This window comes from Haliaeetus albicilla, chromosome 21, assembly GCF_947461875.1.
Source record: "Haliaeetus albicilla chromosome 21, bHalAlb1.1, whole genome shotgun sequence".
Taxonomy (NCBI): Eukaryota; Metazoa; Chordata; class Aves; order Accipitriformes; family Accipitridae; genus Haliaeetus; species Haliaeetus albicilla.
The window spans coordinates 18,041,878-18,065,056 of NC_091503.1; the positions used below are offsets into that span (position 1 = coordinate 18,041,878).

Here is a 23,179-nt window from a genome sequence, read left to right on the forward strand (position 1 = left end):
AACGACCAATTTTACTTTTACTTCCCCTGACTGTCCCCATCCCCTAACTCCCTCCAAAGAAAAATCACTTAATCTAGTAAAGAGAAAGTGCAGGGTTAGGTTCTAGTTTGGTGGTTTTTTTGCTCTGGTGAATTTAAACCTTCATTTTCTCTCCTTGCCAAACAAAAGTGGCAGGTCTAAATAGTATTAGGTAATTGCGGTTGTCGTACTGCACATTGTACTGTGGAAAAAATTAATTGCTGTTTTTTCGCCTGAGGGTTTAAGCAGCGGTCCCTTCGTCTGACTGGGAGCATGTCGTATTCCTCCCGATTGAGACTGCGTACTGGCGAGCAGCATGAAAGGATTCCTGTACAGCTGCACTGGGTGAGTGGGCGGGCATCTCATTCAGTAATAACATCTAATTTATACAGCCATGAAAATCTACAGCTATAAATAAACAGTTCTGACTGACTTTGCATACTTACTCAAAATAAAATGAGAGAGAGAAACAGACTGGAAAGAGAAATCTAGCGTAAATGTGAAGGCCAGATCCTTACTCAGAGTGCCTCAGTAAAGCCTTTTTGAAATTACAGGGAAAATGTCAGTTTGCGAACAGCAATGCACGCCGCCTTTCTTACAGGGCTTCGTGTGCATCAGAGAAAGGAGCAAAGCAAACCCAAGATGCCAGCAGTTGTGTTTTGGGGACAGGCATTCCTGATTGCTTTCCCAAAGCGCATGACTCGAATCCAGCCTCTCCATGCAGGACGTAGCAGAGCAGTGCCTCTGCTGAGCCCTTTTCAAAGGAAAAAAACGACACCACCACCCCCCCCCCCCCCCCCCCGATTCTCCTCAAACCCCTGTAGTCCAGCAGCACAGTCACCCTGCCAGATCCCGAAGGTGATCCCGGCACGAGCAGGAGCTGAGGACGAGATCTGCCATTCAGCTCCTCTGGACATGGAAAGAACTTCTCCTCCATGTCAGGGCCCGGGCTTTGTTTTAGGTTTCTGACATTTAAACTGCACTGGACTGTCAGTACAAAATAATTTTTTGAAAAAGAGAGAGAGAAAAATACCCACCAAACCTGTACAGGGAGTCTCCTGAACTTTCTCCTCTTCCCCAATTCCCTTCATGGGTTTTCCTCTGTCTGTCTGTCTCTCTGAAATATTTCTTTTGACCAGCATCTTTCAGCTGAATTCTTTCCATGTTCTCCTTTAGCTGCGACAGAAGAGGAGCGGGGGGGTGGGGGGGGTGTGTAATTGCTTACATTCCCCTTGCAAAGTTAGCTGGAGTGAGTTATCTAGATAAGCTGGAAATTATTGAATGCATGCACGTCTTTCATTGAGTTAACTTAGTTTACAGTCTAGCCCTAGTATGTTAACTTCAGACTGGAATTTTATCAGGTGCTTAACATGTGAGATGAGCAATCTTATGTATACGCATTATTTTTTTATTGCTCACAGGCAGCTTACAATGTGTTTCGTTTTTGCTAAGCTCCAGCAGCATTCAAAAGATGAAAATAACACCCCGGTGAACTGCGTGCACAGTAGCTCTAAGCTAGGGGTTTTGGCAACAAAGATGGAGTTAGACATCTACGTACTGCAACTGGTTTCAAATCCTCATTTAAATGCAAGGTTAATAACAGAGATCTTTCTTTTCCACATTGACCATTAAGAAACACTTACGCTACTGTCGGTTTTGCCTGTTTATTGGAGTTTGCAAAGCAGATCTCCAGTGTTTTAGATGTTAACAAAATGTTGAGGCTAATAACAGAAATCAACTATATTGAGCAAGATTAGTAAACATGTGAATGGAGTGTAATTATATGGCAGGCAGCGTTATGTTAAACAGTGCTTTAAATTAACATGCTTTCTGTCAAAGCAATCATACAGTCAGTATAATTAGGTTACTTTTGCTGCAAGATTAACTGAAACCAAGAAAAAGGAAGAAAACGTTGCATTCAGATTTCCTGTTAAAATGGAGGGGGGATATTATGCATATTAATATTCCAGAAAGTTTCTTGTTAGAAGAACTTGGCTTCGTGGTGAACTTTCTGAGCAGACATTCCTAATTACAGTCCTTGTTAGCCCAATTTGTTATCTAGCTAGCTTGGAAGTCACAGCACTGTTAAATTTATCCCTCATCTTAATTTTTTCCAGACTTGATGAAGGACAATCCAAACAAGAGCTGGCTTGCATTCACAGGTCTTTTACAGAGTGGTGCCAAGCTTATGAGGGAGTTCGTTTACCAGTGATGAGTTTTAACCATGGACACATCCTCACATACATTGTGCAAGAGATGAGAAATCTGTGTAAACAGATGAACACAATTTTCTTATTCATAGCAGTTGCAGAGTTATCATGTAAGAGGCAAATATTTCATATTTTCCACCAGTTTTCCATATGTCTGATGACTAAATGGCTTCAGCAGAAGCTGCAATGCATTGGAGAAAGGATTTATCACAGCTGCATTTATTTTCCTCTACTTCATGGCTTCAGCATTCATGGAGACATTGTTTGGCTTGAAGAGGAGGATTCACTTGCCTTTCCGCCTGTAGTCCAGTATTACTATTGAATCTCCTGTTTGGAGGCAGAGAAAAAGAGATTATTGGGGAAAAAAAAAAAAAGTCACAATAGAGAAGTCCTCCCACAGCCCAAGCACACTGTTGGGAGGAGGATGTGAACCTGGCCCCAGCCTCCCACCATCCCTGGGGAACTGAACCCCTCTGGGAGTGGGAGTGGGCTGTGAGTGAATGGCTCGGACCAGCTGCTAACGCTGAAGTGCTGCAGAAGTCGAATGGGATGTCCCTAGCAAGCAAGGCGTTACTCGACTACTGAGGAATGATTTGAAATCTAGCATGGGCCACATCCGTTGAAAATAATGGTGCTTTGCTGGTGGGGGAAAAACTATCTGCCACCAAACAAGCCTGGCTTGGTGCAAGAATATGTGAAAATAAAGCTCACCTGAAAAGGCAACAGATGATTAATCCTGCAGCTAAGGTATCTGGAGCATCCTCACGTGTCTGGCCAGGATGGCAGAGGACCTGCCAAAGACCCACAGCTTTCTGAAGCACCAGCTAGAGACCAGATGTGCTACTGTGGGGCACCAGGTGTGGCAATAACCAAATATATTTGGGTACCCTTATCTAAAGCGCTGTCTCGGCCTCTCTTCTTCCCTGTTGATGATCCTTTATTCACAGGGAACCCTCTTTTAAAGGTGCTTTCCTTGTCCATAGACCTCAGAGGCTCTGAAACATTAATTGCTGTATTTTATTTATCTCCAGCCTGCATAGCATTTGGCAATTGGCCTGATACAGAACAAAATCCTGGCATTTCTTCCTTCTCAAATGATCCTGTAAGTATTTTGTACTGACCAAATAGAAATTTTAAAGATGAGGGAGAAAAAACTCCACCAAAAAACCACCTAGCCTATTAGGCCAGGGACAGCATATTAGCAAGCACCTGTTGATGTCTGGCCTCCAGTGATGAAATTGTAAGCCCTGGGTTGCCAGAGCTTCCGATCCAGTCTGCCTCCAGTGGATCATCAGATAAACTTGTCAGCAAGAGCAGAGCGTGTGACAGATGGTGCAGGTTTCCTTTAAATAGCTAGACTCCTCTACCCGAGGGGTAAACTGCAGCTTGGGGGAGTGACAAATATGAAGGATATAAATATGCCATCACAGGTTTGTGGCACAACTAGGATGAATGGATGAGACAAAAGTAAATATTCCTATTTAGTTTGCAAACTCTGGGCTGTAAATCCTCTTAAATTCGAGTTCCATTTGTCACTGGCAATATAGTGAAATTGTAGATATAAACATTATTTGTTCACTGAAAGAAATAGATATACCCTGGACTCTTATTCTTTGTTCTTAAAGGCGTGATAGAACAAATGAAGATATCTTCTAGACAGGAGGCTCAGTTCAAAAATCCCTCCCTAAAGTAGTAAAGAAGTAAGAGGGCTGTAATAACGATGGGTGGAACCTGTGTCTGGATCCATAATTATCTGCAGATCATAAGCATTTTAACATTCATACAAAAACTGCTGTTCATAAGCCTGTACCAGTGCAACAGTAGAATGACTTTGTACCCCACACAGATGCTCTTTGCAGCCCTTCATTTGCCACTCTGGTTTCTGCAATCTCAATAGCTGCTCAGGAGAATGAGAGCATCAAGAATTCAATCATATTATAATAGTGCTTTGTAATGCACGGATTCACGCGCAGTCACATAGGCTGGCGTTTACCAATAGCTGATACAAGGTATTAAGGGAGCTTGGTTTCACAAACACATAAACATAAAAACAAAACCCAGGGAAAACAACCAGTTCCTAAAACTTGTTTTATTTTTCTGGAAAATGCATTTAATGCAAAAGTACTCCAAAAAGAAGAGGAAAAAAACATTAAAGAGAAGATTGCCATCTAACTTTAGCTCAGGCTTAGGTGAATACATTTCAGCAATGTCTTCACAAGATATTCAAGAGCTCGTAGAAGATCTGGAGGAGCACATTCATCCGTGCACTGGGCACGAGGAAGTTACTGCAACATAAATTTCCTCTTTTTCTTGAGAGCAACGGCTCTTATTCTTGTTGTACTGCTTTATCCCTTGCTTTAGAGTATCTTTAATTCCGGCTTTGCCCCTGCAGTGTTCCTCAGCCACCTGCTGACCAAAGCTTTCCCTTCTGGAGGGCAGTGAGCATCCAGGCATGAGTCTGTTGGAGCTGCTGCCCACTCGGACAGCCAGCCTCCCTTTCTGCCCCGTTTCTCTCCCAAAGGCCAGTTCCACCACCTGGGGATGAGCATTTCTCTGGATGTTGGCAGAGAGAGGCCTTGGGGCTGTAAAGTCTCACAAGTGGTTTGCCCAGTGTCTCTCAGCAGGCATTTAAATCACTGGTGGAGTGGGTAGCTGTTGCTACCTGTAGCTCCTATCCACCTGCATTTCAAAGTATTGAAATGAAGCAGGTGATTAATGTTGTTTTGCATTTTTTTTTCAGGTGTGTTAGACGGAAGACAAATGAATCTGCTCCATCTTCAAAAGCTGGTGCCAGAGAAGACACCTCACCTGAAATGTTGCTCTCTGATGTGGAGAACTTTGATCCGGATTTCTCCCAAGGACCTGGTTGTCTCACCGGGAGCAAAACCCGAGGGAAAACTGCTTTGCTTTATTTTTGAGGGTTCTAGTTTGACTGGTCAAAGTGACATGAGATCAGTTGCCTGCGTGATGTTTTCTACCCATCGGGAATGGGAGAAGCTATTGCACGGTTCATCTTTGGTACTCAGACCCTGCAGCCAAATTCTTGGCTGAGGTAAATTTATGGCAGTAAAAGAATCAGCCCATTGTTTCTAGTTACCCTCTTTGGAGTTTCTGTATTGCTCAACATTGTCTAGTACTCTAGAAACTCTGGGATTTAAAACAAAAAAAAAGTCATTACTGGTACTATTTTCTCTGCCTCTCAGGCTGTGCAGCTGGGTTGCCTTAGTTACCACCAATCCAACTGTGCAAGGGGAGGAAGAGGCACATGAGAGATAATACATTTTTAAAACCTCCAATACTGTATGAAACAGTTTGTCTATAAATAATAAAACAAATATAGGGTCTGGCATCTTTTGGTTGTTCCGAAAAGGAAAAACAAGGTTATATTATTTGACAGCCTGGATTTTCCAGCTCTCAGAAATGATACGGCATCTTTTTGGTCAAGCACAGGATGTAGCTTTAAAAATTACTTGCTTGAAGCTGAAAGCTGCCATCCATAGACTTTGGAATAAGTTGGAACTGAATGTAGTTTTAAGGGTGAAAAAGAGTAAATATTTATGTAGCTGGTTTTAGGAAAAGCAATAGTGGCCTGAAGCTATGAAGGAACATGGAAGAGAGCCCATATGAAGCATGGGATGCTGTGAGACAAGCTTCATTTGCAGCCGACAGTCTGCCACGGGATGTAAGTCCAGAAGGAAACCAGGCTTGCCACTCATGTGGAGCTATTTGTTAATCACTTCTTGCACCTTCGAATAAACACAACTTATCCGGGCGCAAACTCGGCAAGCTTTCTTCCTTCAGGCGGGAAAGAAAGAAAAAGAAAAGCTGCCCCGGAGCCTTTCCCTTTGGGGCAAAGCCTGGTGACAGCAGCCCAGGCAGGGGGCTCTGCCTTGGCAGATGCCACCAGCGCCGGGTCTAATTGCTTGGTGGCTGCAGGTGTTGCTGGAGAAGGGGTTTCCAGATGTGCTTATAGGAACCCGGTGGACAATTGCATTACTCTGTAATTCAAACTGTGCCTTTGGGGCACTGAGCAGAAAGCAAAAGAGAGGGCAGAAGCGCCCTCCCATGTACCCTTTCTTTTGGGGGAGGGAGGAGGTGGGCAGGGTGAAGGGTTTGGAGAGATGAAGAAGTCTGTCCTTTACCACCACAGATTGTTTTGCTTTACATGTGTTGGTTTTTTGTTTGGTTGGGGGGTTTGGGGTTTTTTGTTTTGTTTTTTTTCCTGCAGGGTTATTTTAACTGCATCATCGACCTTATCGTGGTGGGAAAGTGAGACAGGAAAGGGTAGGATGAAAAAAAGTATGTGGAGCCATTTTTGCTGTGAGAAGAAAGGTATGTTGGAATCGCGTCTTCATTCAGTTTGCAGCTCTCTTTGGCAATGCTGAGCCAAAGATTTGTCTCAGTCAGGAACATATTAAGACTCTGGCACGCTGTAATTTGGAATAGCTTCTCTCTGGCTGTGTTTCAATGCTTATTGGGACCTTGTTATCAATACCAGCTTAAGGAAGTCCTACCCTTCTCTTGGGTGGACACAGCTGGGAAATGGATTGGGAAAATGATCTGAGTTGAAAACAGCCCCTGCTTGCAAGAAACAGGCGTGTGTGGTGGAGTAGGGAGGAGTGAGGGGCGGTGGGCAGGAGCTTATTGAGGATGTATTGCTGCCAAAGCCCCCGTATTATCGAACTGCAGCCTCAGATACCGCAGAGTTGCCAGCTTTTGGGGTGCAGCTTCTTTTATCAGCGTACAGCAAATCCAGGCAATGCTGCCAGGCCTGGGGGTGAAGAGCTGAGGATGCCTGCGAAGTAGCAAGAGTTTGCACAAACATGGGGAACCGTGACTCAGGGGGAGGTGCTGCACGTGGATGAAGACACCATGTAATTGTTAAGGCCGTGATTTTGTGGCTCCTCTGAAAAATGCCAAGTATCACACCAGATATCAACGGAGGTTATCGTGTATGCCGGGTTGATATATTATCTTCTGAGGTTACATTCATGCTACATTCATGGGGGGGCTTTTCAGCCTTTCTGTGTGCACAGAAAAGGAAGTTGACTGCTTGCCCAGTTTCTTTAGAAATCTCTAACATCTCTTAAGTGAGTATATTTAGTCAGCTGTTCAAAATGCATCTAATTTTTGCAGTTAATTTGATCTCTGCTTGGCACAACCTTTTGTCCGATCAATTAACACCTTGAAAATCAAATTATTTTAATTCTGATTATCTCCAACTTGCGCATCAGGCATACTTTAGGCCTGAAATTACTAATACGTACTCAGAGATGAAAAAATCTGATATCTAGATGTGTCAGATATCAGATTTCATATAAAGACCTATACTGTCTTGTAGCGATGATACGGTCTTTGATTAGTAATAGTTAATGGTTATGTGATGCCCCTTAAACCAGAGCTAGTGCAGAAAGGCTGCAGATCTGTTTTCATTTACCAGCAATCCTCATCTTGTATCATGTTTATGCAAGAATAGAATTCAGCCAAAATTTCCAAACATGGACATGTAGAGCAAGCATCTTATTTGCAAAGGTATCGAGCAGTGAAGTTGGTTATTCAGCACATTTGAAAGTCAATCTGCTGCTTTTAGGTAGCTGAGTACGGATGGTGAGAGACTAGCTACAGACACTCTACTTTGGCTTGACAGGCATGTGAGACTTCACAAAATGGATCAGGCATCAAACGTTCCCTAAGAACAGAGGGAGGTTGTCTTATTTATTTTCAGAGGTGTTTTTGCAGTGTTTTTTCTTTCATCAGAAAGCTAGTTTAGGAAATTGCAAATGCTCACACATTTGTCCTAAATAAAATACACACGTTTTCCTGACAGAAACACTTTCATCCTCAAAAACTTTATCTTGAATGAAAAGAAGAGGGGAAACCAGAAGGGAAAATACTAATACTACTACTACTAATAACAACAACAATAATAACAATAATAATATCCCATGCCAAAACCCCAAAGCTGCTTCATCAGTTCTTTCTTTCTTCCACCTGTTGAACGTGTCCTCCTAAACTACTTTTTTTTTTTTCTAACTGCCCATTTGTCCAAGGAAGCTGCCTTTCATTTTCTTTAAATCACTACTGATTATACCACTACCAAAGCAGACGGGAGATGTTCTCAACAGTTCGTAAAACTTTCTGAAGTGTTGTTTTACTCACGGAGCTGCTGCAATTGCTTTCACTTGGATACACTAATGCCTTCCTAGAAATTGTCAGTAAACAATGCCATTCCCTAGTCTGACAAACACCACATGATGCAGGTGCAAAGAGCTTTAGCCAGAGAGATTTGGCTTCTCTGGACCCTTGTTAGAGAAAGAATTCAAAATCCAGTGATTATGCTGGTAAGAAGTGCTTCTCAAGCCACATTAGAGTAACCTGGCCCAGCCTTTTATCTGGTAGGGTTGGAATTCTTGCTCTGATTTGTTCTCTGTTTGTTAGTAACTGGTTAGAACCTGGCAATCTCTATCAGACACCCAGATGCCACCCCCGCAGTGTACAAGGGCTCCCTTCCTCTCCTCACCTGCCTAGGCAATCACAGGAATTAATTTTAGATAATTTTTTTTTCATATGGATAGAAGTGAAAACCAAAACTTGGACTGACCCCATATCATACGGTTGAGGAACTCCCCGAAGGTGTAGAAAGAGACGACGATGGCAAGGCTACCGGCGAAAAAGGCTGCTAGCCCGGCCGGGCTGAACAAAGCAAAGAGAGGATATACCCACTCTCCTGTTACAGAATAAATCCACAGGACCCTAGGCAAGGAGAGAAATGACCTTTGGTTAGGATCATTCAGTCAGAAGAACCACTTCATGATTTCTAACTCCTGAAGGGCCAAGTTACCAAAATAATCTTGATACAGAGAAAATTAGCTCAGCTGTTGACAGATCTCTTTGGCATTTGGGCTATTTGCTGCGAAGCACACTTGAACCACTGCTAAATTAGATGGGTTTCAGCGCAGGTTGAAATGCACACAATGTTCTGCTGTCACCCTGGTGGCATTGGCTATTAACGGCAGTAAAATAACACTAAAACAGCAAAATGCTCAGAAATAGGGATGTGTACTTGGCTATTCCAAGTGAAGCTTATTCAAATAAGATCTCACATATATGTCTGCTTTTTAGTTACAACAGCTTTTCAGCCCCCATCCAGACCTCGAGGGACTGTGGAGGCAAAGTGCTGTTTCTCACTGTCTCTATCCTGCCACTGTTGACCACTGTTTTGGGGAGAGGAAAGAATTTTCAGGAGGAGAAGAGGGCAAGGGGAATTCTCCAGCACCTTTTCTCTTGGTCTAAGGGAAGGAGGAGACAAAGAGCAGGTAGGTAGGAAGCAGATGTAGCTGCTTTGCTCCTTTGTGCCAGAACCATCTGCAAAGCACTGTTTGGAAAAGGGAAAGAAGGAAAAGGAAGAGGATGAACATGCCTGCTTTATAGGGCTTCTTTTCTTCTATTTAGGCCCTCTCTTTCTGCCTTTTTCTTTTCTCAAAAAACATCTTGTAGTGGCTGTCAGTTCACTGATAATATTTTCATTGTTTATGGCTCCTAAGAGTGGCTGGTAGTAAATGCCTGGACTTAAGAATATAAAAATGGCCTTTTTATGTTAAATATAGGGAAAAAAAAACATTTTTATGGATCAAATTATATATATTTGTATTCAATATGTAAAGAATGTGAAAAACAGTGTAGATCTCCAGTGATTGTATGAGGATGTGCCATTATAACAATGGGCAGCACTTCCCTAAAAAGAACATTTGGGTCCAAAGAGTCCTAAAAGGTTTAATTCTTGATTAAAAAAAGACATCTGAGTATGCCATATTTTCCACCACCAGTGCTAACATGGGAATGCAACCCCACTCTCTCTGACGGCACCCAGCCTGCCACCTTACACTGAGCATCACTCCTCAAAGAGAAGTGACAAGCAGGCTGCCCCACCAGCCTGAAACTGTGTCACGAAACTGAGGAATGGGAGAGTGCTAAGAGAAAAAAAAAAAAAAAAATCTGAAAAGATGATTTCTCCTTTCTCTAGTTAGAGAAGGAAGAGGTAAGGCATAAAAAAATAGGTGGGTTTTTACCTCGCCTGTAAAGAGAGATTCACTAATCCCCACCTAAGGGGTAGAGTGGAGAAATGGAGGGGGTTGGTAGCAGAGCTGCCTGGGCTGAGCACGCAAATGTTAAGTGTAGAGACTCATTGTCATGATTTAAGGTTCTTCCATCAAGCGAACAGGGCTGTGAAACATCTAAGTAATTTAAAAAAAAAAAAAAAGCCTGTACAGAAGGCCACAGAGAGGCTGAGCAGAAATACCGGTGCTAACTGGAGCCCGTGCAAATGTCGGCATGTGTTCTTCACTGCACAGGGCTACTGTTTTCTTAATGTGTCTCAAACAGTAAAACAGAGAGTGACAACCACCTTTATTTTATATAATGAGGAACTAGATTATCTTGATGCAATTTGGCCAGCTGGTGTGCCCCATATGAAGCACTCCAACGCGTATTTTCAAACCTAAACAAATGGCTGTGCAGGACCACTAAAGCACTTTCAGCTTCCTGACTTGGTGGGAGCTGTGTGTTGCCAGGTTTTTTTATCTTGGGGCATACCTCCAGATTCCTGAACTTACTCATTTTGGTCTCTGAATAGTTGACAGGTTTTGGTTTTAGTTTTGGGTTGGGTTTTTTTTGCTAGGGATTTCATAAAGTGCACCCCACAACTTGCAAATACATATTGCTTATTTCTCATGGGTAATCACCTGTTAAATACACATGTAGGATTCAGAGGCTTATTATTCTGAAGATTTCATTTTACCAAATTTCAACTTTTTACCAAGATTTTACCTTAGATTTCAGTGAGTGAGTCAGAAGCAGACAATGCCCTGAATTATGGGGGGGATAGATTGAGATAACAGCCCTGGGTATAACCAAAATTGCCAAACTGCTATAGGATAGAGGACAGCATATAGATACCAGGGAGAGGTGATGTGCTGTCATAGTACAGCTGGATGCAACTGGGGGATTTAGCCTGTCCTCTTGTTACCCATCCATTAATGTTATGGGACCACTGCTTTCAGTGAAGGGAAAAGAAAGTATCGCTAGGGAATTATTAAATGAGAAGATCCAGAAAGGAGAAAAGGACATATTGGCCACATATGAGCTCTCTGAGACTGTGGTTAATTCAAAATTAAAAGGTTGTGAACTGAAAAGGAGCATACAGTGAAGGAAAAATATTTTGATTCCTAACAGAGGTAGAATATGGACATATTACAAGAAAGCCATCAGTCTCTAGATTTAATTTGGTTTGGGGTTTTTTGTATTTTAGTTTCGTATACAGAGTGCAATCTATAATGACTTATATTCCCTTGCAAAGGTAGTTTGAACCTTTCTCCGAAGACACATGCAAAATTGGAAGATTAAGATTTATTTTTACTGATCTATTACCACTGAAATGGGAAAAGGCAATCTATTGTTACTTCCTTTTTAAGATCTAAAATGCAAGTTCTAAAATTTATATATTCTTCACTGTTTTCAATGTGATGACTCCAGGAGTAAGGCGTTACTTAATGCAACCAGGAGATGCAAGAACCATCCTCGCAAGAATTAAATAATACGCCTAATAGTTGTCTCAGCCCTGGTGTCTCACAACTGAAAGCCACCTTTCCTTTTTGCACACTATGGGTACTCAAAGCCGTAGCGAAGCCCCACTCAGAGGCAGGTACCTGGTGCAAGGCGTCACCGGCTGCTCAGTTTCTCCACTGCCTTGCAGGGACCAGTCTGTTCTCAGCCCATCGGCACTGGGGAAGGGGAAGCGCAGCAATGACAGTGACAATTCAAGGAGAGGCTTTTAGGAAGGACTCTGTTGCTTGTGAAACATAAGGTGCCCAAATGGCTTGCAGCACCAACAGTAAAATGTGTACACGTGTTAAGATTTCAGTGCAGAGGCTAAAAAAATTTTCTGTTAGTTGAAAGCTGTTGTTTGTGGTTGCAGGGAACCAAGACGAGGAGGCAAAAAGAAAGCAGACAGGAGGTTCCTTGCTGCCTCGGGAGGACAGAAAGCAACAGTATTGGAATCCTAGTATCTTTTATCCAGTTATTGGGGCCCTGGGACACAGGGGACAAGTGCTCTAAGGGACCGCCTTCCACTCAGGACCCTGGCAGCACCATGCAACATCAATTCAGAGAAGACACTGGGAGGGCACAAATGGGTTGATGCTTGTGTTGATCCTCATCCTCAGGTTCTGGCATGAGCTGTGTCTCCTGTGGGGTGGAATTGCTCAGCTGATAGGGGCTGTAGGGGAAAGCATGGCACACGTGACTGCAGCCGTTGCCTGGAGAGCCGTCTGGTCTCAAAGACAGTAAAAAACAAATGCTGTCAGAAGACAAGCAAAACAAAGCTGGTGTTAAGCGACTGGGTGTATCAGAACATAGAAAAGGAATTTAGGAAGCCGTGGTCGTAATCCTATTAGGCTCTGGGCTGGACTAGGGTAAATGTCTCCTAACTTGGTTACGTAATGTAGCAGTGAAGTCCATTGCTTCCACAGCCGCTCCGATGGGTTTCAAGTCACAAGAGCATTTCATCTGTGCAGTTTATTTTCTATTCCAGATTTTCTTTCGGTGGCCTGAAGGTAGCCTCTAGCTGAGAGGGAGAACTGGTGGGTAGGATTGGGAAGGATGGGCTCCCTCATAGTCCCAGTGATTTCTCAGAAATCTTTGCATGAGGACAAGTCACCTCCCTGCTGACCAGTTGTTCCTTATCCTCCACCCCAGGGCCTGGGTGTTTCCTGAGCTCTGGAAAGTGATATTGCAGCGTACCCCAAAACTACAAGGACCCGTTCCCGAGCTGATTCTCAGATTAAGGCCTCCAGACCCCAGCACTGCAGCCGGGATGCAACGAGCAGGAGCGGATGCAAACCCGGCTCCAAGGGGTGCGTGACAGACACAGAGGAGGTGGGTGGATGGCTACGGGCTGGGGGGGCAAGGGGGGAAGCTGGTTAGATCTAGTTTATTCTCTCAGGATCACCCTCCAACAGGTTGGAGATCAACTGTGGTACATTGCTGGCAAGGTAGGTGGTGTCCACCGGTGGAGTGGGAGGTGGTAGTGGGGCAGATGCCTCCTTGCTACCCGTCAGTTTGCACCTGGCTCTGAGTATCATTTTCTATCTCGAGTTTCTAAACCCAGCCATGTGTCCCTGCCAAATACCAAACTGAGTTTTACTCCTCTTCCGCTCCTGCGACCCCCAGACCTTTGAGATTTCGTGGTTTTGCAGTGAGCAAGGCAGTGAGCGGAGGTAAATTTGATGGTACTGGTAGAAATAAAAACTCCAACCCAGCAGAAGTAACTCAAAGTACCCCAGAGCTTATGGCAATTTAGTTGCTTTTCTATAAGAGGCCTTAGAAGAGCAGGAGATGCTATTTATGGTCTCAGGACCTGTATTGTGTTTGGAGAAACCTGCTCTGCATACGTCAGGAAATAGTTTCCATGGGTCTCAGCTGAAGTTTAAATGACTTCTCCACAGAATAGACTGCTGTCTCCTGTGTGCCTGGGATGGAACTTAGATTTAAGTACAGCATTTGGCCTTGTTTTACAAAGTAGGTCACTTGAAGAAAATGTTTTAAAGTACGTAATTCTTACCAACTGATATACAGAAAAGTGACAAATCCTAATAGGATCAATCCCTTCTTCTTTGCTGGGTAACGGTGCGGCGTGGCAAGAATTTCCAGGACAGCCAATGGCAATACAGCTGTGTGCTGAGGAGAAAAGAGAGTCCGTCACTGACCGGTCGCAGTGCCTCACCTTTGGTCATTGCTGATCACAAAGCTCAAGAGCCTGCCTGTGAGCAAAGAATTATTTAACAATGCTGAATGCAATTGTATACAAATATACATACTTCATTTTCTTTTTTATAGTGAAGAAGTACCCCTGCAGTAATGAGCACGGGAATTTTCTTGTTAGTATGCTGTTAAAAGTACTGTAACGAGGTCTGCCCGTAGAATGATCTGCACTATTTTATAATAGGTGAGGTTTCCTTTTACATTTTATAATGCAATAAATTTTTTGGTAATTCCCATTAGAGTACAAAAGACATGGAATTCTATTGTTATGTGCGCCTGAGGATGTCAAAAGTCTCCTCCTTGAACTCATTAAGCAATTGCTGAATTGCCTTCATGTTCTCTTCAAGTCATTATTGTATTTTATATATTGTCATTTATTATTTACTCCAGTGCAATTGCAATGTGTTGTGCTTCTCTTCGTAAACTGAAAAACGTAAACATACAGAGGACTTAAGTTAGCTGTGATTCAAGATGATCAAGGAACTTCAAACAAGCTTAACCAAGAGTTAGTAAAGAGTTACCTTGCTGGAGAAGCTTTTTTTTTCTTCTCTCTTTTTTTGTCAAAGAGTTTGAATTGTATTAAGCAGCTTCAGTTTCAAGGGCTTTTACGATGATAAGTGTCTGAGCACAGAGGATTTTCAGCACAGGGCAGACAGCCTGGTGGCACTGACTGTTTTGTGGTGGGGAGCTGCCTCCAAGAGGGATGGTCCTCACTGTGAGGAGGTTGGGAGCACAGCAGAAGTCCTTCTGGGCTCGGATATGAAACAGACAATGCGGGGCTCTTGGGATGCTAACGCCTCAACTTGTTGGCCAATTTCTGGCAACTTCAGAAAATAATTTGTTGGGGTGAAATTTCCCCGCTAAAAGTTTTGTAATATTCTCTGTGCAAGCAAACAATAGTTTTAAGTTGCAGTACCTAGGACAGAAGGCCTAAACAACGCTGGGGGACAACACAGCAAAAACAGTCAATGAGGTGCAGTGGGAGAAAACTATAGCAACAACTATAGCTGACTAGTTGGTTAAATTCCTATTAAGCAAATAGTTTCACAGGTAGATGGGGGGAGGAAGTGGGGGAGGGCAGCAGAGAAAGATAGATAGACTTTTAAACAGAAAAGAACACCAAACTAATTATTTTTTTGTTTTTTTCCCTAAAGGCACAACCTGCTGGGTATATGATATGAAGTTTCCTCTTGTCCCAAGTAAGTGGTTCTAGTACCTTCAATGTATATATTTGTCAGAAGCTGTGCTGAGTATCTGATATGGTAGTATGGTGTCAAAGTTTTATTGCTATATATTTATAGTACAAGTTGCCACAAATACACATGAAATTCTTTAAATGCACATGGAGCTACATACAGCATGCATGAAAACGTTCTTTGCCTCTTTGTTTAAGAGGCAGACAGCCATTTTTGCCTGCCACTGCCAAGTGACAACTTGCTGGAAGCTGCATGTCCTCCCTCAGGCCCCGCAGCACACCCCCAGGAGCTGCTATTCATACCTGGCTGTCCTACTACCAAAATAACCCTCCCACCTCAGTTATCATTTTTCAGAGAAAAGAGAGAAAAGATTTATTTGATGTTCCAGTTCCTCTCACTCATTGGCACTGAGATTTTCCTCTGTTCTGTTTCACAAAGATATTCTTCAGCTCTACAGCCTGCTTGGTTGATAGCAGAGGTCTCGTTTTATCAGCACAAGTGATTCCTGGATTCATTTAACCAGAAAAATGTCTTCAGTGCACACAGTTTTCATATATCATCTCTGTAACTGTCTCTTAGTCAGAAATCTGTGTGTTAAGCTGCTTTTAGAATGAGTAAAAAAAAGTTTATTTTCCATAGGTGGTCCATAGTTTGTCTTTGAATAAACCAAAATGCCCATGCAAGACAGCAATGATGGAAAACTTGCACTCGGTCCTGTTTTAGGCTTTAGCCTTTTGCCGTGGATTTGTCCATTATGCAAAGTGGATATAAGTCCTGGTTTTCATCTGACATCCAGTGGGCTACAAAATTCCTTTGGGACACATGAAATGTCCTTGCTAGTCTTTTAATTAATTTAAACACTTTTAACACCTATAAGCTGGTTGTTCCAGCTGTATTATTGCTGTCCTAAGAGGGATCTAGTAGGAGTGACCTGGTGAAATAACCCTTTGTCGAAGTGAACAGTTTTTAGGTGGGGTTTATTTTATATACTTATTTCCTTCGTTTGGGGCTTTTTGTTCTCAGAGTAAATGTTAAATAAGTACAAGTCAGGAGTATGATGCTGCTTTATTAGAAAAAGCGTGTGGCATTCTGGGATGGTATTAACAGGAATATTGTGTGTAAGAAAGACCTGGGAAGTAACTATGCTGCTCCACTTGAATTGATGAGGTTTTGGCTGGCACTCTGTCTCTGATTTAGGGCACTCCATTTTGAAAGGTGCAGATAATTTGGAGCATGTCCAGAAAAGGACAGCACAAACGCCAGAAAGTATGAACAGGAAAGCAGTCCAAAGACAGGTGTAGAAATCGGGACTGAATGCGTTGTTGCGGCTAGAGAGAAAAGGAAAATGAGAGAGGTTTCAAAGGCTTGGGAAGGTTGATACAGTGATGACTGTGATGGGCAAGTTCTCCATGTCCATTGTGGGTAGAACCAAGGGCAATTGGCTCAGTTTTCCTCAAGAGAGATGTAGCTTTATACTGGGAAATACGTAGCAAGGGCAAGCAGGGAAACAACCAGCTATGGGAGCTGGGCAAGCCCTTTCCAGGAGAAGCTAGACTAGAAGTTGAGCGTGATTCTGCCAAGCACCCTCTGGGCATCTCTGACTGAGCCTCAGTTTTCCTCTGAACCAGCTACCAAGGGCCGTGCAGACTCCAGAGCTGGTGCAAGTGCACATGTCCATAAGCAGAGATGAAAGCATGGAGAAACAGGGGGTCTCCTGACGGGAGCAAGCGATCATGACTAAGACCACCAACATCTCCACTTGCTTAGCCACCTTCTTCTCTTTCTCAGTTCATACATCTTTGCGCTACCTTACAGTACCTGAATCCGGCAGGAAAGGGGGAAGAGGAGAGGAAAGCAGAGCTTGGCACCTCATTTACAGTTTCTCTTTTTCCTCACGGGAGCGAGCGAGCGGCAGGGCGCTGGATGATGGCTGGAGGCACCCTGCAGCAGCAGACTGACAACCGCGGACGGCACGGTACGGTCACAGGGAGCAGCGAGCTGGGGGTGCCGAGGGAGAGCCCACTGCTCTAACACACGCATTGGTACTGCAGATGAGTAGCAAACTGGTAGTGGTTGTGAAAGACAGTTGGGATTTAGAAAAAGTGATTTAGAAAATGCTGATTTGCTTAGCTAGTCGTTTTTTGGCGGGCTCCTCCACTTATGGAGGAGTTGGAGAAAATACCTCAGGGGGCCATAAATCAAAAGAAGTTTGAAAGTCACTGGCAAAGCTGGAAAATTTGGCTGCTTTTGGAAATAGCCAAGAGCTTAGTGGAAGGGGTAGGTTCAAATTTCTGCTCTGCCTGATTCACAGGGGCTTGAAGCTGAGCTTCCCACTGCCTGGAAGAGTGTTTCCACCTCCGAGAGCTGTGAAAGTGTTCAGGAGTGGGGCTGTCTGCCTCTGGTTTTGTGAACAGTTTGTTAAAGGTCTTGGATCTACCCTGATTTGAAAAAAGAAAGAAAAAAAGGAAATTTGTTGTGGCATAGGAAAGCTGCTTTCTTCCCAAGTCCAATGATGACACCGGCACATGACTTTTTAAAGTGTGTGCTGTGTCTTCTGTACAAATAATTGTATCTTTTAAAAAATATTTTGCCATTTATTAATTCAATTTTATTTATTAATAGATTATTAGCTTATTCCTAGTTAGAGAGAATCACTGTGTATATTAACTAGACATGCTTTCTGTAGGGCCATTTAAACTTGCCATGCAAATATCTTCTTGAGACAGATTTCTACAACAGTTCTCAGCTATTTCATGCATCCCCAGGATGAAAATCTTTTGGTTTAGCATTTTTTCCCTTGTGGATATAAAGATTCTTTTTTTTTTTTTTCCCCTGCTTCCTTCTCATGTACACATACACCTCAGGCCCAATGCACATGTGGGAAAATCTTCCCTTGCACTTCTGCTACCCCAGAGTCTGCTGGTGACTTCATGTATTTCTGCTGTGCCCTGTTTGTCCATTAACAATAAAATCACGGTGGAATTTCTACCCAATAACTGAGCATGTTTGCGAGAGCAGATGTGTATTTATACAGGAAGGCGTGGTTGGCTTACGGGTGCAAAGCCTGCCCTTCGCCTGCGACACGCAGTTGGCTTTCCAAATGATTTCCCTCTCATAGCCGATAGACGTTGACTTTGGCAGCATCATTAGTGATAGACCATATATCATGGTTAATCATATCTGCTGAAAGGCTTTAAAGACTTCTCGTATCCTTCTCAATAAAAAAGATGTATTTTCTGATTCGAGTGATTTTTACCATAGGTCTCTAGTGCATGGTCATTAAATATGCTTTCAACCCTATTTAGCTGCACTTTGTATCTTTACACAGATGTATGTCTGAAGAGTATTTGTACAGGGCCAAATTAAAATATACAGTTTTGCCTCTTGCTTTAAAGAAAACTTAATAATTAAGCTCAGATTGACACAGATCAAAACATTGGCAAAAATTGCTGGAAACAGTGACTCATTTTTTATTTCAATTAACAGTTTCTCAGTTTCACATATAAACAGTGAAACTGTCAAAAATAATTATCACAGAGGGAGGAAAAACCTATTTCACTCCAAGGTAAGGAAAACATGCTAAAACAATAGCTGTGTGTACTGATCAGGCTATTAATGAACCAAACTGAATCAAAGAGCTTTTTTCTTCTCTTGGCAAGAATCCTGTTAGTACTTATTTTTATGTTCTTTGAAATATTAATACATTTACTTGTCTAATAACCTCTGTTTGTCGAGGAAAGCTTTCAGCTTACAAATAATGTAAGGACAGAAGTATTTTAAAATGCTTTTTTTTAAAATGTATTTGTATAGTGGAAAGAAAAAAGTTACGGGACTTTCAAAATTATCAGAGACATTTTGTTAACTAATCACACTTATAATCCGAATTCTGATTCCAAACATTTGCTTTAAAAATCCTCTGTGGTTTTTTTTGGCACTTATTATGATTTTTAACTTGGGTTTGGTTTCTTTGCTTTTTTCCTGACAAACTCAGGTGAATCTGAACTAGTTATAAAATTGCAAATTTCTTTTTGTTGCTCATAAATTCTGGCATATGAATACAGAGGGAAGAAAGTTTCTTAAACATATGCGGAACTTTATCTGAATTATTGGCATGTTAACTCATCTCCTGCAAAGAAGAATGAAATTATAACATTCTGCTGCTTCTTTATTTTTTGTTTCCTACCCTATGTTGTATGTTTCCCAGGATACGTTTCAGGTTCATGAGTTTAATCTGAGATAAATAGTCCTGTCCTGGGTATTGTTTCCACTATTTGGTAAGACCATATGGAATTTTTACTTCCCATATTTTGAGTAATTTGTGTATTTATTCAATGTTATATCCTCGTTTTGCTGTTGAGAATGTAAGTAAAAGCCAGTTTCCTGGGGCTGAGAAGACAGGGTTGGGTAGAGTTTTGTGTTCAGCTGCAGGCTCCAGCCTAGGCTGAGTTTTAAGCCCATGAATAATCTCCCCAGAGCTGCTGAGATCACTCGTACGCCTAACGCGTGTGTCGCAGTTTGCCTCGGTTTGACCCCGTTTGACTCCGGAGTGAAGGAAATGATGCCTCGGTTGACCATAGCTGTTTGTTTCTAATTCGTCTGCATTTACATACCGTCCGTGTCTGCTTTTCATTAACATGTGAGACTTTAGCGGGGGATTTTTCACAAACAGTTACCACTGGCCAAACTAAACTCCACTGGGCACAGTTGGACACCATCAAGTGCTTTTGAAAAACTGCCCGTGTTTCTCCTTTCAGACAAACTCCCCGCAGAGCTTGTGTGCTGACAACCACTCGTGGCCGATACTCATGCTTGTATCTTCTCCGTCGGTATGTTGCTGCAAAGAAAAAAGTAAAAACCCGTTTTGGTGCTGTCTTACGAGGCTCATGAAGCCAGTGTTCATTGGTTGACCCTTGAGGTGTTTACTCCGTTATTCAGGTCTTGGTTGGGAAACGTCCTCTTGTCTATGGAAATTTCCTTGGGTTGGATGCTTTCATAAACAATTACAGCCTGTGTTATCTGAGCATAATAAAACTAAATGGCTTCCTGTCACTATAACCTCTATTTAGTTTTATACTCCCCATAATTTTCTGAATCTCTGTATGCTTTCTCCTTTCTTGGCTTCATTTGGGAACAAATTCCCTCTATTGATTTATTTTGCTATGATACTGCTTTCATTCAAATGCCTCCTTTAAAATTTTCTTTTGTAATCTGTCTGTACACATTTTGCTTCCTCTCTTAACCTCTTTTTAGTTTTTTGGAGTAGGAGGGGCTTAAGCATTATCGTTCCTTTTATTTCTTTAACTAGTACATTGCCATATCTAGTTAAAGAAATAATTCTCTCTTAGAGTTACTACCTGTCTTTTATATTCTCAGCCATCGGTACATTTTCAGGGAACCACAGATTTATTTTATGGAAAGAGCAGGAGGCACAAGGAGTCCTGTTACTGAGCAGGTGTGGTGACAAATTAGTCAGGAAGCTATTGCTCAATTTAACTCCAGCAGCGCTCCCCTCTGAACTGTCAGCTACTATCCGTTTCTGCCCTTTCCAGGTCCGTTCATGCTCGTCTGAAAAGCAACATTTTTTTTTCCCCCTGCTTTTTCTGAGATGTGTAGGTAGTTTGGGAGCGTTACTGTGAAAAATGGATGAAACGTCAGACCAATTGTATGATCAAAGGTAAAAGAGCTTCAGAGATAACGTTTCCTGCGTGCACGCATGCATTTTTGGAAACAAGGCCCTGGCTGAATATCCTGTTGCTTACTAGCAAATGTTTTGTCTCCATGTCAATGCCAGAATTTTAATTGCATTTCTCCCTGACATTAGATACGTAGTCTAAGAAACTGATGTTGCACTGCAGCTGGAAGCTGACATGAGCCTGAAGTGACACATCCTTCGCTGTGGAATATTTGTCTCCAGCTGTGCCTTCGCAGGGTGGGTTACAGAGACGGCACCTGTGCACGCCGGGGTAGCAGCAGCCAGGGAGGATTCCCTGCCATAACATTTGTCTGTGAAACACATACTTTCTCCCTGAGGAAATGGGCTTATGTCAACAAAAATGGAAACTTCAAAAAAATATATATGTAGTGCTGGGAAAAGCTAAGCATCTTTGCTCTTAAATGTGCGGGGTGATTAATTTCATGTGCCATATCCCTCACACACACATTCTTCTTCTTTGCCAAAAGCTGAATGTAATTGGAAGCCTATGAATGTCCATAGTTGCCAGACAGCTTAAAATTGAGATACTGTGAAATGCAAACAAATGGAAATGTTTCTGTCTTGTGTAAATATGCAAGAATTATTAAGCATTAAATACCAATTGCAAGGAGAATCGTTTAAGATGGTCGAAGATGAACCCGAGGTGGCTCTCATGCACAAACCTGGAGCAGGAGTCCCGTTAGAGTGGCCTGGACAAGCGGGTTCTGTTCCACACACTGATTTTGCACTCCCTTGGTTGGTTAGGGTTGCAGCAGCTTCCTAAAAAAGCTGTAGGAAGATATAATCCTTCACACAGATGCCCTCACATAGGAGTAAGAGTAATTTGTATTCATGTAACTTATTTTCTTTTCCGGATGGAACCAAATCACGCTGATCCAAAATAACATTTCTGTTGATGTAGTTGTGTCCACACTAGGGAAGGTAATGGTTTAGCTAGGTGGGCAGAGCACAAGCAGCTCGTAGATACCAAGAAGCTCCAAGAGATGAGAGAGGACATGGCAAGTCTTGCTGGTATTCTTACTGTCAGGGCATCGATGGCTTGCTTCAGTGAAGGAAAATTACTTGTATGCACCCAGGTTGTTCTTTCACTCCCTTGTATTTTCTTCTTACATTCAGATACTGCTTAGCTACACCAGGGCAAAGAGCAAAGGAGCTTGAGAGGCTCGGGCCATGTAGGGTCTGTTGTCATCTTTGCTGAAAGTCTGCTAGGTAAGTCATTTTTCTTCTTAAGCCTCCATTTTTTCTTCTGGGCCTCCATTTACCATCACTCATTTTTTATTCTTAGTTATTTAGCTTACAAGGTCTTCAGAACATGCACAGTTCATAACTATGTGTCAGTAAAGTTCCCAGGACACTAAAATGCTGATTTTTGTCAAGATGAGAGGGTAACATGGCTACAGAATAAATTAGGAAAAGAGACGGCTAAACTGAACTTAGCTGCAGCCTGAAAATAAAGAAAATCGTGCTTATTGAAGAAAATTTGCGTTTTACAAGAACTGTGCCTTACAGACTGAAAATACAAACCTCCTTTACAAAAAGGCAATTGTACCATTACCATTTTTGTGAACACATCTGGTCAATGTTGATGCGTATCTTTTCTTTTTGTTACAGACTCAAATGTTATTGAGTGATCTCTTCTGACCCACCATTGCCCCTCTTTGTTTAGCGTTCAATTCTGTCAGCCCCTTCAAAATGTAGTGTTCCCCTACGCTGCCATTAAGTTGAATAATACATGCATATGATTTAATCCAAGCTGTCTCCTGCAGTTAGTCGCCTTCTGGAGAGTATCCAGGTGTTGCTTGAAAAGAGATGGCTGGGAAAGAAATAAACAATTTCACTTGACGAATTGGCCAGTGTATCTTTTGTCTCAGCCATATTCCACTTTGAAAATCTTGTTCAAATAAAATAATTGTGCTTGAGATATAAGGGGGGGGAGGGGTGGGGTGTTCACCCATGCAGCTCAAAGCTTTGTATAAAGACGGTGAAACATAATTATCCCAGGCAAACAGAAGAGGAAACCGAGGCATAGCCCTTGGGTTAAACTCAGTAGAAAGGCAAAGAGAGAAACCCGGGTAGTCTGGAGTATTTGGCCTCCTTCAAATATTAGCAAGATTCCTTTCTGCATTAGCCATCCTTTCTGCGAATCAGAAAATGTTCCTGCTCGGAGTGCAAAAACATGCCTAAAATGTAATGCTCTCTGTACGACTCTGGGCTACCAGGTGGGC

The 23,179-nt window shown here is 42.5% G+C and overlaps 1 protein-coding gene and 1 long non-coding RNA gene across 4 annotated transcripts in view; one reads left to right on the forward strand and one right to left on the reverse strand.

Annotated features, from left to right (window-relative positions):
* Window positions 1-2,439: 2,439 nt before the first annotated feature.
* Window positions 2,440-23,179, reverse strand: part of ADTRP (androgen dependent TFPI regulating protein) — a 32,490-nt gene continuing 11,750 nt past the window's right edge. For 2 of the 3 annotated variants that reach the window (XM_069809094.1, XM_069809092.1), the window contains 3 exons: window positions 13,846-13,961; window positions 8,830-8,981; window positions 2,440-2,555 (listed from right to left, as the gene is read on the reverse strand). In XM_069809094.1, the coding sequence (XP_069665195.1) occupies window positions 2,512-2,555; window positions 8,830-8,981; window positions 13,846-13,961 (312 nt within the window). In that variant the 3' untranslated portion in view covers window positions 2,440-2,511. The remainder of the gene's footprint in view (window positions 2,556-8,829; window positions 8,982-13,845; window positions 13,962-23,179) is intronic. The other variant, XM_069809093.1, reaches the window with a different exon arrangement.
* On the forward strand, window positions 2,474-22,796 carry LOC138690323 (uncharacterized). Its single transcript, XR_011329151.1, has 7 exons — window positions 2,474-12,865; window positions 12,981-13,160; window positions 14,121-14,229; window positions 15,200-20,067; window positions 21,063-21,170; window positions 22,071-22,163; window positions 22,566-22,796. It is a non-coding gene; the product is annotated as an uncharacterized lncRNA (long non-coding RNA).